The sequence below is a fragment of the Pseudopodoces humilis genome, chromosome 2, assembly GCF_049639895.1.
Source record: "Pseudopodoces humilis isolate 2021_Gansu_Grassland_sample_001 chromosome 2, ASM4963989v1, whole genome shotgun sequence".
In the NCBI taxonomy this organism is placed as follows: Eukaryota; Metazoa; Chordata; class Aves; order Passeriformes; family Paridae; genus Pseudopodoces; species Pseudopodoces humilis.
Genome location: NC_142201.1, coordinates 38,168,392 through 38,182,555, shown reverse-complemented (window position 1 = coordinate 38,182,555; position 14,164 = coordinate 38,168,392). Strand labels below are relative to the sequence as shown.

Sequence of the window (14,164 nt, the reverse complement as noted above, 5' to 3'; positions counted from 1 at the left end):
AGAAGTCACACTAACAGTAATGCTTTTTTATTTGTATGTATGCTGCTAGGTAGCGATGGAAGGAGGACAGGCCCTCCTTGACATTTAGTGGACCAGAGCTGAGGTTACTAAAAGTGCATAGAAGCGAAAGTGGAACTTTTTTTTTTAAGAAGGAAGTCTTATACCATCCTTTCAGTCTATGAATCCAATTTGTGGAGAAGCATAATATTTAACATGGGTCATACTGGCAACAAAATAAATCAGGTCAACCAGGGAACCCAGGGAACTGGTGGAGTCACCATCCCTGAAGGTATTTAAAAGATGTGTAGAAGTGGTGCTAAGGGACATAGTTTAGTGATGTAGCTGGCTGTGCTGGGTAAGCAGTTGGACTCAAAAGCTCTTTTTCCAAACTAAATGATTTTGTGACTCTATTCTAATTCACTACAGTTATTTTGTTTGTCTTATTAATGAAATGTATATGCAAGTCTTACATTGATAAGCTATCTGGGCAGTTTTATTCAACAAAAAGATTTTTAAAGTGAATTTCAGCTTGCAACTTAATACAAGTCAGAAATAAAAACCCAATCTGTATCTCAGCAACAGATCTCTTCCACCATTTCCTAACATAATAAAAGGCTAGAAAATACAAACCAAAACAGGACATCAAATCAAAACTACAAAGAACCATGGACAGATGTATGTAATTAACTTCAATCCCACCGAGTCATATCACTTCTCTTTAGGAATTAGTAACAAGTTTACTACAGAACAAGTCACAGATCATCATGAAAAGAGAATTAATGAGTTATTTCAACTGTCCTGGTCTTGATTTTTGCTCTCTAAGAATGACTTGCAAATTCCTGCAAGGAAGTCTCAAACATACCTCACATCCTTCTTCAGCAACAGGGAATGAATCCTTTTCCCAGAATAAATACATTTACTAGCCTCCTATCTTCTACATAGAAGAAACAAATACATGTTCTGGGGACATCCAAACAAGACTAAAATTACACTTAGCAAGGCACTGGAGTATTTGCTTTCAAATCCATAAAATGTACCAACCAAACTCTCAAATATTCTCCTGCCTGGTAGAGTCAAAGCAAGACAAGAAATCTCCAATTTGTATGTGTCCTATAAATTAATTTAATAATTTAATAAATAAATTAATAATTTAATTTGTATGTGTCAAATTAAATGTTTATTTTCTGGTAAAGACTGGTTTGGTCTCTGATGCAGAAACAGACTGGTGCAGAAACAATCTAATGCAAAATTTAACAGAGGTCTGTAAGATCTGTATTTACTGAAAAATGAGGAAAACCAGCTACGCAACCCCTTAAATCTTCCCATGGAGCCACAAGTGTCTCACAAGAATTACTAATGGAAATAATTCCCTATCTCTACATATACATTTGCAATTGCAGATAAAAGCTACTTTGATTTTATGATGACACATAGAATTTACTCTAATTCTCCTTGTCAGTTCTCCTTCCAGAATGCTTGGAAGGAAGCTTTAATGAAGGGCATCTTACAGCAGGGTAACTGTAAGACTGTAACAGGATTACATAATATTCATCTTAATTTATATGAGCCAATTATTTACAAATAAAATATTAACATAAATTAATATGGCTTTATACATACATGCTCTTCAGCCTCTCTTCAGTGACCTTTGAGAAAGAATTTCTGATAGTAACTTGATAAAGAAAGAGGAACAGAATTAAGTACTGGAAGTACATGAGAAGGGGAATAATATTCAGTGTGGTTCTGAATGCAAAAAAGCCAGGCCAAGGTCACTAAACAACCTACTCTGACAAGGATAACAGAGTGAACTTGGAGCTCATTACTTAATAATCACTGAAAACATCTCCAGACCAAGTCATAAGGAAGAACTGTCTAGGAACAAGGAGTAAGTTAAGGGAAGATTATAATGGAATATATTAAAATAAGAAGTAATAAGCACAGACAAAAGTTACCAGTCATATTCAGCAGGAATCAATGCTGTTTAATTTCTTAGTGATCTCACAACAGTAGTTAGCTGTGTACCTACCACATCTGTGTGTGATGCATCCAGAAAAGCATAATTTCATGCTACAGCCACATGAGATGGCCTAAGAACTGTGTAGTTGAAGAAAGATGGCTTTTAATGACACAAAGTGCAAGAACATATGCTTGAGGACCACAGACAAGAGCTTTGGGGGCACTCATCATTTGAAGGCAATAAAGGAATCAGAATCTCTCAAGTTGGAAGGGACGCATAAGAATCATGGAGTCCAACCCCCTGCTCCTCACAGGGCTGCCTAAAGCTAACCCATGTGACAAAGAGCATTGCCCAGACTCTCCTCGATCTCTGACAGGCCTGGAGCCATGACCACTTCCCTGGGGAGCCAGTTCCAGTGGCCAGTCACCCTTGCAGTGAAGAACCTTTTCCTGATGTCCAGTCTGGACTTCCCCTGCTTCATCCCATTTCCTTGTGTCCTGTCACTGGTCAGCAGAGAGAGGATCACCACCTGCTCTCCACTGCCCCACTTGAGGAAGCTGTTTGCTGTGATGAGGTCTCCCTCAGCCTTTTCCTCCAAGCTGAACAAGCCAGGTGACCTCAGCCACGCCTTATGAGTCTTAGCCTTGAGGCCTTTCACCACCCTGGTCACCCTGCTCTGCACACACTCTAAGGGCTTTTGTGAAGGATTTTACTTCTACAAACCAGGTTGTTTCCATCTGTGACACACTTCTCCATCACGACAGCATATAGAGCAGCTGAAAAGCACCTTTTAAATTTTTTAAAAATAAAATTAAAATTAGCATTCTAGAGTTAAGTAAGTCTTCCAAGATGCTTTGTGTGCACATCAGAAGAAACTCACATACCTTAAGGCACTGAAATATCTAGGAGAGTGTCCAGCTACACCTATCCATCAATCTACAGTTTGTGCTGAGAAAACTGGCATGACTTAAGCAATTACAATATAAAATGTTCTGAATGCCTCAAGGTACATCTTAAGATCTAGCCAATTTAGGACTGGAGCAGGCCCCAAGCAAAGGTGATTAAGCCTCCATTATAAATTAGCATATCCTCAGCTTTAGTATCTCCCCACAACAGCCTCCTTGCACACTCCAAATATGGGCCAAAATGATGAGAAAAGAGGATAGCTAAACTGGCTACATTAGCTGTCAACAGATCAGACTAAAGGGGATGCACAGAACTCAGCATTGAAAAGGACCCTACCCATACTGTGGGACATGAGGGAGAATGGATCATTGACAATGGATCACTATATTCCTGCTTTCTCAGGGTATGCTGTAGAAATAAGAAAACAATTCATACATGCTGCTATTTTGTTGGGATCCCACCTTTCCAAATAGGTCCCAAATATGCAGCAGTATGTAGAGTATCTTCCAATTCACTTCCTCATGCTATTTCAAATTTCAGTGTGAGGGAACAGGGTAAGTAGGACAGGAACAGCAAGTCACAAAACTTCTCTGTCCTTCTAAGTGAAAAGTTTCCTCTTGCACTGGGACCAGCAGACATTTTCAACACACACCTCTCATCACAAACTGATACACAATATAAAACCAACTGCTTTTCCTGTCAGCAACTTTGCTCCTACTAAAGTAAATTTACAAGCACCACTTACAATTTATTTTTATGCAACAAATAAAGAGAACAGCCTCCAGTAAATACAATCAGCACCACACTTTAAAAACAGACTGCTTGCACTGAAAGGTCTTGGCTCATAGCAAATACAGCCTGGGAGTTTCAAGTAGTTCTGTATGAACAATGTTACACCCTCACACCAAATGCATTTGACAATGAAAAATTGGAGTAAGAATGGATGATTTTACAGATTAACCAAAAACTGTATTTTTGGAGTTAAAATTATGCTACCTGAAAAATATTAAAGATAAACATTATTCACACAGTACTGAAAACAGACAAAACATTATTAAATAATTTCTCAGTCCAACTTGGCCATAGGAAGTTACATTTCATCTCTTGAACAAATCAGTCACTGCCTTCCCAGTGCCACTCTCCCCACCCAAATACTGTGCAGTACAGCAGACTCAGGCAACTCCCAATTCCCACACACAGGAATAATGTTATTATTCTGAACAGCATTTCTCCCAGACTTGACAGTATCTAGGGACATCTGGAAATCTCAGTTAATTTCACTTCTGCATTCCTTAAGCAAACACTCACTTATTGATGCTAATTAACTGAGGAAAAATTAAATAATGTAATTAGAGAGCCAGATGTAAATCAAGAAACAGTATATTACTTAAAACACAGAAAGAAGAGAAATAGTACAACATTTTGTCTTTTTGATATGACTTAAAAAGACAGGTAATGATCAAATAACTTCTGACTTTCAGGATGTGAACATTTCTCTCAAAATAGATAAATTACTGGCAAATTACAAACTCTCACTAGCTCACCATTTACCCCACAATAACTATCAATTAGTAAAGGCATGCTTCTGAATACATAATGCATTACATTTTTTACTTTCAACACCTGGTGTCACCAGAATAACACCATATATTTCTAAAACGCTCTGCAGTGGTGTGTGTGTGTGCTTTGATTTTAGGGCAGCAATACTTCAAAGGAAGTGGAATTGTAGAAAATTATGGCAAGCCATGCACACAGATTATTTTTTTTCGTTAATTGATACATTATCAGTTAACTGACCATGGCAGGTCATTTTAAAAATGAGATTCAAGGTGTCTAAAAGCCTTCATCCCTTAGACAAGGTCAAAAAAGGCCTGAACAAAGTGAAAATTTTGCTGTATTTCAGTATTTCAAGCTAAATCCTAAGCCTTTTTTTCCACAAAACACTTTAACTGGTGGTTTCTGTTACACCAGAATTTTGCTAATTGCAATCAATTTTTGTAGGGGCTAATCATGACCTTTCTCTCCAGTCTGTATTAATTGGTTATTATTACAGTTCCCCTGAGAATAGAAAGAGGGGAGCGATTTTGATTGATTATTGCTTGGAGCTCCTTGGATCGCCAAGACACTAAATAAAAAGTTAAATATCAAAGAAGATTTAATTAAATTCAGTCTCTCCTTCTTTCCACTCTATCAGCAAAATAGAGCCGATAAAAAATTGACAAATTAAAGGGAAATGAAAAGAGTCAGAACTGGTGACCCCATATTTTTTTAATGAGAAAGTACATGCATTTATTTGCTCTAATCTTTAGATAATGGGCATAAGAAAATGAAAACTTTCTCAGCTTCTGATGCTTATTCCAAAGCCCAAATGGAGTTATGGCTGGCAGTTAGATTAACTAGTCTAAGATTTGTGTTACATTTTTATTTTAATATAGCATTTCAAATAAATCAGTAAAAGAATCCTGAACTCTTGGGGAAAAAAGTTGTAAGCTTGTTATACAAAAAAGATAGAAAATACTGTATTATAACATACATATGCAATATTTCAGAATCAAAAGGTTTAAGAGTCTCTATTTTGGCAGAAAATTCTGCATCAGAAAACAAAGGAAGATGTGATCAAGATATTTATAATTAATTTTGTAAAAACTTACTCAGACTGACACTTCCACTAATTATGCCTGGGTTTCCTGCAGCAGACTTTCCAGAAATCATACTGTCTTTCAAAACTTTTTCAGTTAAGACAGAAACACTTCCGTAGGTACAAGTTTTCAGGTTTTAGTGCAATCACTGTGGATTTTAAAGCTGGAACAGAAAAGCTAACCCTGATACAGGAATTATTTTCAGGTGAGTGCATTTCTAGGCTCCACAGACAATGTTTGGAGGAAATCCCTATGTGCCTGCAAGGCGTTTACTACCTCTAAGCTGATCTGTGGGGCCAGCTTTTTGATGACAGGCTTCTAAATCCCGTAAAAGGAAGATAAGAGAGCAATACAACTTTGAATAATGGCATAAAATAACATCAACCCATATAAAGATTAAGATAGTCATGGAAAGAAGGAAAAAAGCTTAAGCCTGGGAAAAGGGATGCAAGTGATTAAGAAAATGCAGCTCTTCTCCTCAATGCTTGATTTAAACAGATGTTAACATAAATTAGTAATTTTTAAAACAGACAGCCTAAGTCTGGTGGGTTAACCAAGTTAGACAGGTTTTATAGGCAGGTTTTGTTTATTGTAACACCACCACTTGTTCACTTCAGCATTTCAGAACAAAAACCCCCCCAAAAAAGAAAAAAACCCAACAAACCCAAACTCAAAAAATCCCCCCAAAACCAGTAGCTTTCTGTAAAAGAAGGTGTTAATTATTTTAGGACTCCTTATCCCTTTTTAGAAGGGAAAACCAATAATAATAAAAAAGACCTTAGAGGACCCTTTACTCCCAAAAAATGCAAGTATTCAGTGGTCACTGACTCAGAATGTGCTTGTATGCACAGGAGCAGAAGGACAACTGGTAAAGTAATACACAAGTCACAAAGGTTTATCTGGAGCTGCTTAGCAGAGTGGCCTGATGTATCCTCCATTGCAAAAGACTGCCCAGGCAGACCTAGGGGATACCAACTGGATGGAGATACACATTATTTCCCATGTCAGCTCCTATGGAAGAAAGAAGGGATGCAGACCTTTTAGTAATAAAAACTAATAGAATACACACAGAGGCAGTTTCCCATCTCTAACACTGGTAAGATGTGCAGATGCAAAAAAGAAATGATCTGTCTTGATCCATACTAGTTACTTTGTCTTGACCTTTGTAGAACTTTTGACACTGATAATGCTCATGATATTCTCACAAGCAAGCTAAAAAACATGATTTAACAAGAACTGTTCCTATTTAGTCAGAAAATATTAAGAACTCCAAAACTGTTTAGAAAGACCAGTTAATATTTATCAGAGGTATGATGGTTTGGCATTAATCTCAAACTGGACATATTCTCAGGATTTGTTATGTTCATTCCAGTAGCAGGGAAGCACCAGTAATGAAAATCCTAAATGATGTTGTCATGAGGTGACTTTACCTTTAAGGTGGTTTTGGGAGCTAAGGAAGTTGAAGTTGCTGGGGACTGATGGGAGTCTTTTCTCCTGACCAATTATCGGTCATTACTGGGAATTGACAGCAGCTTTGACCATTGAAAAGTGGGATCAACTTGTGAACCCTACCTTAAGATGTAAAGCCAGAGCTCTCTTGTTCTCTTTGTTTCCTGGCTGTGAAAGGTACCAGAGCTCTGGCTGGCCTCCCGTTCCCTGCCCGGCCATGCGGCCCGGGCGGGGGCTGGGCTGGGCCCAGCGGCTCCCGGCCAGGAGATGGGGCCTGCGGGGCTTGCCCTGGGCTCTGGCCGGGCCAGGCCGGTCCCTGGCTCGGCTGCAGTTTTTGCCGTGACTGAATTCACCAGAGACTGCCGAGTAAAGAAAGGAAAAAGCTCTTGACCTGCGGCAGGCTGAGACAGTGACCACACTCTCCAGAGCAGCCATGAGTAATCTTCTATCAAAGACAGCTCCAGCTCCTGCTCTGGCAGAGATCACAGAACCATCTACAAAAACCTGGGCAAGATTTTAACCTTTTCATTACCCAGATGAGACTTGCGGATTAATCTTTTTATCCAGAGAAAGAAAAAGAGAGTAATCAACATGTAAAGAGACTTTATAAAACTATCAGAGACAGTAAAGAAAAGAATTAAGTTTCAGAAAAGGTAGAGAATAAGGAGATGCTTTATGAGCTGAAATACCTTTCTGTTGAGGCTATGGAAATGGACAATAAGGTCTTGAAAAAACTCCTTTAATTCATGACAGGATATAGGGAGGAATAGAGTGTTCAAAGTGTAAATTTTGAGTAAAAAGTAGAGTGATTGTGATACAGTGAAGTGCTGGAATAGAGTGAAGCGAAGATTTGAAGCCTTGGGGGGCAATGAGAAAACTGTTTTCTAGTGAAGCTCACAGAGACAAATAAAGAAGACTTTTGCCTTTGAATAACTCATCCTTAAAATGACATCCCTAAACTCATGGCCCATACACACCTCAGAGTGAGGTGAAGTGGGAGGAGTGAGCTCTGATAACAGCATATCCGGGCAGCTGGCATCAGGGCAATAGAAAACTATAGCAGAAATAGTTTTCTTGTGAGAAACTCCATAGATTAGCAGAAAGAGACTTCTGTTTCTCTACAAAAACTGATGAAAAGACTCTAGCAAGAATTGGGACTGTTTTAAACACCAAAGTTCCAAAGTTTTCGTCTCTGTTGTCATGTGAACAAGGGAATGGTGGGTAGTAGGGGATAAAAAGGGTTTTCTAGAAGTTTACTCTAGTGTTCTTATTCTTGTAGTTTGTTTATAATAAACTTTCTTTATTCCTTTTAAGCTTTAAGCCTGTTTTGCTCTTGTTCTAATCCATGTCTCACAGCAAAAAAAAGTAATCTTTTTTAGTTACTGGTTTAAAACCACGACAGATGTGCACAAGGCTAATGAGGCAGCCACAGGCCCCTGCACAACTGCTGCTCTGCAGCAGCTGTTCAGTTAAGGCCAGAACAAAGTTCTAAGATTAAACCAGGAATAATCAACAATCAATAAACAAAATATGGGGAAAGGTTGCTGTAACAGCTTTTCCACAGAAAGAAATTTGATGGTTACAATGATCATGAACTCAACATGAGTCAACAATGTGGTAGGGCTGGAAAAAATACCCTGCTCTAATCCTGCCACAAATTGAACAGTACACCAGGCTTTGAGTGCTACATGTAAAGAACTGCAATCAGCTGGAGAGGTCAGAAACCAAAACCTATAGAAGAATAAAACAAAAATAAAGACCGTGTACTGTGATCACTTCTTTTAGAGAAAACAGCATCTTGCCTTTAAGAGTATGAAAGCATACTGGAAGAGAAAGAGGCTGTAAGCTTCTTTCCACGTCTGCTTTGACAGAAGATCCAGTAAGATCCATTCTGAGGATGGACATTAGAAAGACTACCCACTTCCTGATAAGCAGGCTGCCTAGGAAGAGGATAAATAACTAGAAAAGTTAGGAGTCCTTCACTACTGTCTATCCTCAATAGCAAGACAATGAACCTCTATCAGAAATAACACCACCGCTGCCAAACTTTGCCAAGGAACTGGATGAGAATCTCTTAGCCCTCCTTTAAAAGTAAACATAAAAGACAGTCTGAATCATATGCTATACATGGAAAGGAACACTGGACTCATGGAGACTGCAAGAGACCAATACTGAGGTCTAGTCAGTAGATTCCTGTTACCTCAAAGAGAGGTTTCTAGTATAGATCCCACTCCCTGCCTCTTTATAGATGGTACATTATGCAATTATTTGATTTTTTCAGATTTACCTTCCCAAATAGGAATAACGCTGAAAAGCAAATGAAATGTTGGATTCCCACCCATTCTTAGTCCATGCTGTACCTCCTAAATACACTCAGAGATACAATCCTGAGGTGCTACATGGAGTGCTTTCTGACCCCATGAATCTTGCATTGCTTTCTGCACTGTGATCTAACTTCAAAAGGCCAAACAAGACCCAATGGAACACGGGTTAGAGACCTTGGGACAAAGGGCATGAATCTAACTGTTCTACTTCCTGGGAGACTGTAGAATCATAGAATCTGCTGAGTTGGAAGGGGCTGATCAGGATCCTGAAGTAGAACTCCTGGCCCCGCACAGGACACCCCAAGAATCAACACCATGTGCCTGAGAGCTTTGCCCAAATGCTTCTTGAACTCAGACAGGCCAAAGACTGTTGTTAGTCCTGCAGCTGGCTTTGGCTGGAACTGGCACATGCAGGGTATGACTGGCTCAAAGGCAAAGCAGTGCCTTTGAGCAGCCCAGCCATGCATCTTTGGCTGATAAAAACACTGATAAAAAGAAGGCAATGTGCAAGAACAACCAAAGCCTCTGACACCACAGCCTCAAGATCAGGTGCACAGCTCACCCAGACCATTCCCACTCTGAAACTTCTGCTCCCCAGGTAGAAAGCTATACCCACTTGTGCCTTGAGGCTTCCAGGACAGCCATCCTGGTTTACATATTATACATAAAGACTACTATAAATCTGAGCCCACAAAATAAACCCTTCTCCTGGTTGTGACCATTTTTCATCTCAAAAACTGTTTTTAGATCACAGATATGAAACATTTTAACCCCAGGTAGTTCTGATAGAACTGATATTTAATAAAGATATTAAAAAAATGTATTTTTTATAGGCATATAGGTTTTCTTTGTTCTACTGATAGCATGCTGGTGAGATACATCACTTCGATATGGAACCATTAAAAATTTATACCCTCATGTAGTCTTCCTCTAAGCTGCTAATGTGGCAACTGTAGAGAAGAGACACTGCTATTTATCTATAAATACAGTAAACAATCTTACACACACATTTGTTTACCCACTGCATACGTGATTCATAGGTAAACTGCTGCAGATGCATGTGAGTGTAATACACAGCAGTGTCACAGGTTTTATCAAAAAGAACAATGCAAACTAGAACACATTTCTTAGCTAAGTGATTGTATCGTGGTAGCTCAGAAAACATGCTACAAAAGCTGCATCTGCAGCAGCTTTGCCCACAAGACAGAAATAATGAGTTGGGAGCAGAGCTAAGTAAACACTGAAGTTGTGCATGCTGTTTGTACTGCACAGTGTTTACAGATCACAAAAGTAGAAGATTACTGGGGAGTTTATTCCATTAAGAGATAAAAATCATCAAGCTTGACTGTTCCACTGTCACTGAAAATACTTCCTAACACTCTTCCCTAATTAAACTCCCAAAGCATCACTTCTACCTGAAGTAAAAACTCAGCTGATAATGTAGTTGGGCTGATGGTTTAGTGGGCTGGCACAGAGAAACAGAAGGATGGGGCAGACGTCAAAGAAATAATCCATCCCATATATAATCTCAAAAATTAGCCCACTAGATTAAGTTTTGACCTATCTAATGTCAAACGAAATTACCTGATGTGGCAGGAGGGTCATGAAAGACAAATTACCCTAAAAAGCAATGTCATCTGTTCCTTCCTTCCTACCAGTTCTGGTGTCTGCTGCATCACTCTCCAGACCCTGCTTAAAATCTGGTTGCAACAACACTGATGGTCAATCTCCAAATCTCCCCAAAAGTGTGCCCCAAAACCAGTCAAAGTATTTGACACACCTAGAACTGATAGGTCAATCATGGACTTGATAATTTTCTCAGTCTGTCATAAGACTGAGAGCACAAAGTTATTATATCAAAAGAATAACTGCACAACAAAATTCAAACTGAACTGGATAGCCAAGTCAATGAATGAACACTTCCTGGGTTCACAATAGGACTGCAATGATAATAATGTGCTAAAGACAGCTAAAATACAGAGCCTGATTTCAGTTTCCACCCACACCTATACTGAAACAGAAGTTAAAGATAAAACATATAGACTACAATACAACAAATTAAAGAGATTAAATCATTGTTTTGTTATATAGAAATTAGGAAGAAAATTTTGAAGTTCACCCTGTACAAAATTAAAGATACTTGATGCCCTCCATTAATATAGTAAACTGTCTCTAAGCATACTCAATTAAAAGATATAATAAATACTAGCAGTAAAAGAACAGACTAGATGAACAGATGGATCCAGATATATTTTGACCTAAATTTCTTGATATTTTGACAAGATAAATAAAGGTAAATATAAACAAGAAGAGGAGAGAGAGGAATAACCAGCCAGTCAGTAGATCTCAGTAAGGAGTCTCATACTAGAAAGATGAAAAAAACATTATCAAATCCTTTTCTTTCTCTGCTCATCTGCTTGTCTTCTCAAAGATGATTTGTTCCTGTTAAGCAGGTTTCCTGAAGCTTCCCATAACCACTTACATATTCACCTTACTGAGACATTAAGTATGGACATTAATTATGGAACCCAAATAATGAAATAAGGCGTACTGCCTTAGGACAGTTTAATCAAAAGAAATAAAAAATTAACTAGTAATATATTTTAAATCTCTTAAAGGTTGATTTTCTTTTATGCTCACTCTCTCTTGAATTTGATCCCTTATAGAGGTAACAGTTAAGAGAACAGTTTCTATCTACAGAGTCCATAGAATTCTTCTTTGTAAGCCCTTCGTATCACCTTCCCTTTGGGCACTCTCTCCAACCACACAGTTCCTAAGTACGTAACTTTGTGTTACTTATCATGTTTGAAATGAGCTTCAGAAAGCTTCAGTAAGATTTGGCCTGTGGCTGGATTCATATCCTGAAAGTTTTCATAGCAGGTATATTTGAACTACATCACAGCAAAGACTGCAGCCTTGGAGCTGGTTAGAGGTTTGATGTGTGAAATGTGTATGTGCATGGTAAGCATCCTGCTGGGATTTATTCCCTACATAATTTTCAGCTAAGGCAAAATCAAGCCTGGGGCTTCACTCCACTCCAAACTCTGTTGAAACATTCCTCTCCATTCATACAGTTTCTCAGTTATTTATACATTTTAGGAATATAGCGCAGGCTCAGTGCAATCTCATCTAAATTTAATTTAGTTGTTCTCCTATATCCACATCCCATCCTAATACTTACCAAGCATGGTCTCCACACCTCACAAGCAGCACCCGACTTTTGAAGCACTGCTTCACAGTACATGAAGTCACACTCCATACATGTGCTGTGTTCCATCTCCTCTCAGTGAAAACATTCTGGAACACTGAGCTCAGATTCCTACTTACTCATTCCACAGAAAGTCTAAGTTTTGATGGCTCCACTAAAAACTGCCTCAAAGATCAACAGCAATTGATATAGGCTCAAACATAACTGAAAGACAACATTCATTCCGAGATTATGTTTTCTACATGGTACTTTGTAGTAAGCTTTCCCCCTTACCTTCCTAGCTTCTGAAGGCTTGTCCCATCCTGTTCAGAGCTCTTATTTTGCCAGAAATAAGTTTGGGCCTAAGATGTTCTTCAAACCACAGTTTCCACTGAGCATCTGTGTTGCTATGCAATCAGGGGAATAAACAAGTCTAATACCTATTATCCTCCTATTTCTGTCAATAATAAAAAGACCATCACATCTCAGCTGACAATCATGGCAAGCATATTTTTTTTCATCCCTCATCTGATTATCTGCACCAAACTACTATTGCTGAAAACTCTTTTCTTCAGTTGTCTTCAGTTCTTCTACCCGCATATTCTGGTGAGTTTCTCTCACAACTAGGCCTGTCTTTTGATCCCCGAGACAAAAAAATCTGAATTTAGTAATTTTCTCTTAAAATTGTTACTATGGGCGCTTATGTTATTAAGACCCTTCTCTAAACTTGTAACATTTCCCCTTTTTTTCCATGAACTTTTCACAAAACCCATAAAGGAATTCCCATTTTTCCTCAAGTTAAAACACTAACAAGAACCTGCTGCCTCATTGTAGAATAATGTCCTCTCAGTCCAGGTGAGCTGGGTTGGCTAAGTCCCCACAATGAGTGTGTATTCCAGTACTCATTCTACATATTGCCATCATACAGTTTTTGTTATCCCTTGAGCAGAGGAAAATACATAAAACCAGAGGCCAGAAGAACATCATCACAAAAGGGAGGCAAGAGTTAAACAGGAAGACATCACTAGGTCTACCTGCCATTGAAAACCATTGCAAACACCATTCCTTCAATTGAAAACCAGAACAAGACCCTTATTTCTCACTCACTATTTACAGTCTCACTTCCAAGATTATTTTTCTCAGCAATGTTTTGAATAAAACTGGTTTGTTTGTATCTTTCTTCAAGCTTTCAGTACTACTGTACATGTGGACTGGGCCTCTCCTGATGGAAAATAATCTAACTTGTTACCTTTGATTTCTAGAGAAATGAACACACTCTGAGATCCAAGAACAAAACTGTTGTTTACAGAACTTGCAGTGGACAGAATCCATAGACAATTAAAATGACGTACTGATTTTAGTGGCAAAATTCAGTGTCCATACCCTAGCCTAGTTTAATGTCCAAAGTAAACAAGAAAGACTTGGGTTCAATTAAAATAATTCAGAAAGAAAACTATTAATAGTCCCTGATGAACCAGAGGGTAGAATTCACCTTGCTTTAATTTTCTCCAGTTCAGAATTTAGGCTGGTCACTCATGCTTCACCATTTGGTGTAAAGAGATGTGAGGTGCACCTCTTGTTAGCAACTACAAATGAAATTCACATTTCAAGCTCAAGTCTGTCATCTTGGGAAGTAGACTAAAGAAGGGGGCAGTGCTAAGGTACAAAACACACAATTCTTTTGTGTTCTTGTCTGTCTACT

At 38.6% G+C, this 14,164-nt stretch overlaps 1 protein-coding gene across 4 annotated transcripts in view; it reads right to left on the bottom strand.

The window, feature by feature from the left end:
- GGACT (gamma-glutamylamine cyclotransferase) overlaps positions 1-14,164 on the bottom strand; it is a 30,002-nt gene that overhangs the window by 10,400 nt on the left and 5,438 nt on the right. Inside the window, exon 1 of one of the 4 annotated variants that reach the window (XM_088051154.1) lies at positions 5,515-5,615. The exons of the other annotated variants lie outside the window; for them this stretch is intronic. Coding sequence (XP_087907280.1) covers positions 5,515-5,575 — 61 coding nt within the window. The 5' untranslated portion in view covers positions 5,576-5,615. Of the gene's footprint in view, positions 1-5,514; positions 5,616-14,164 lie in introns of those variants that run through there. 4 annotated transcript variants of the gene reach the window in all.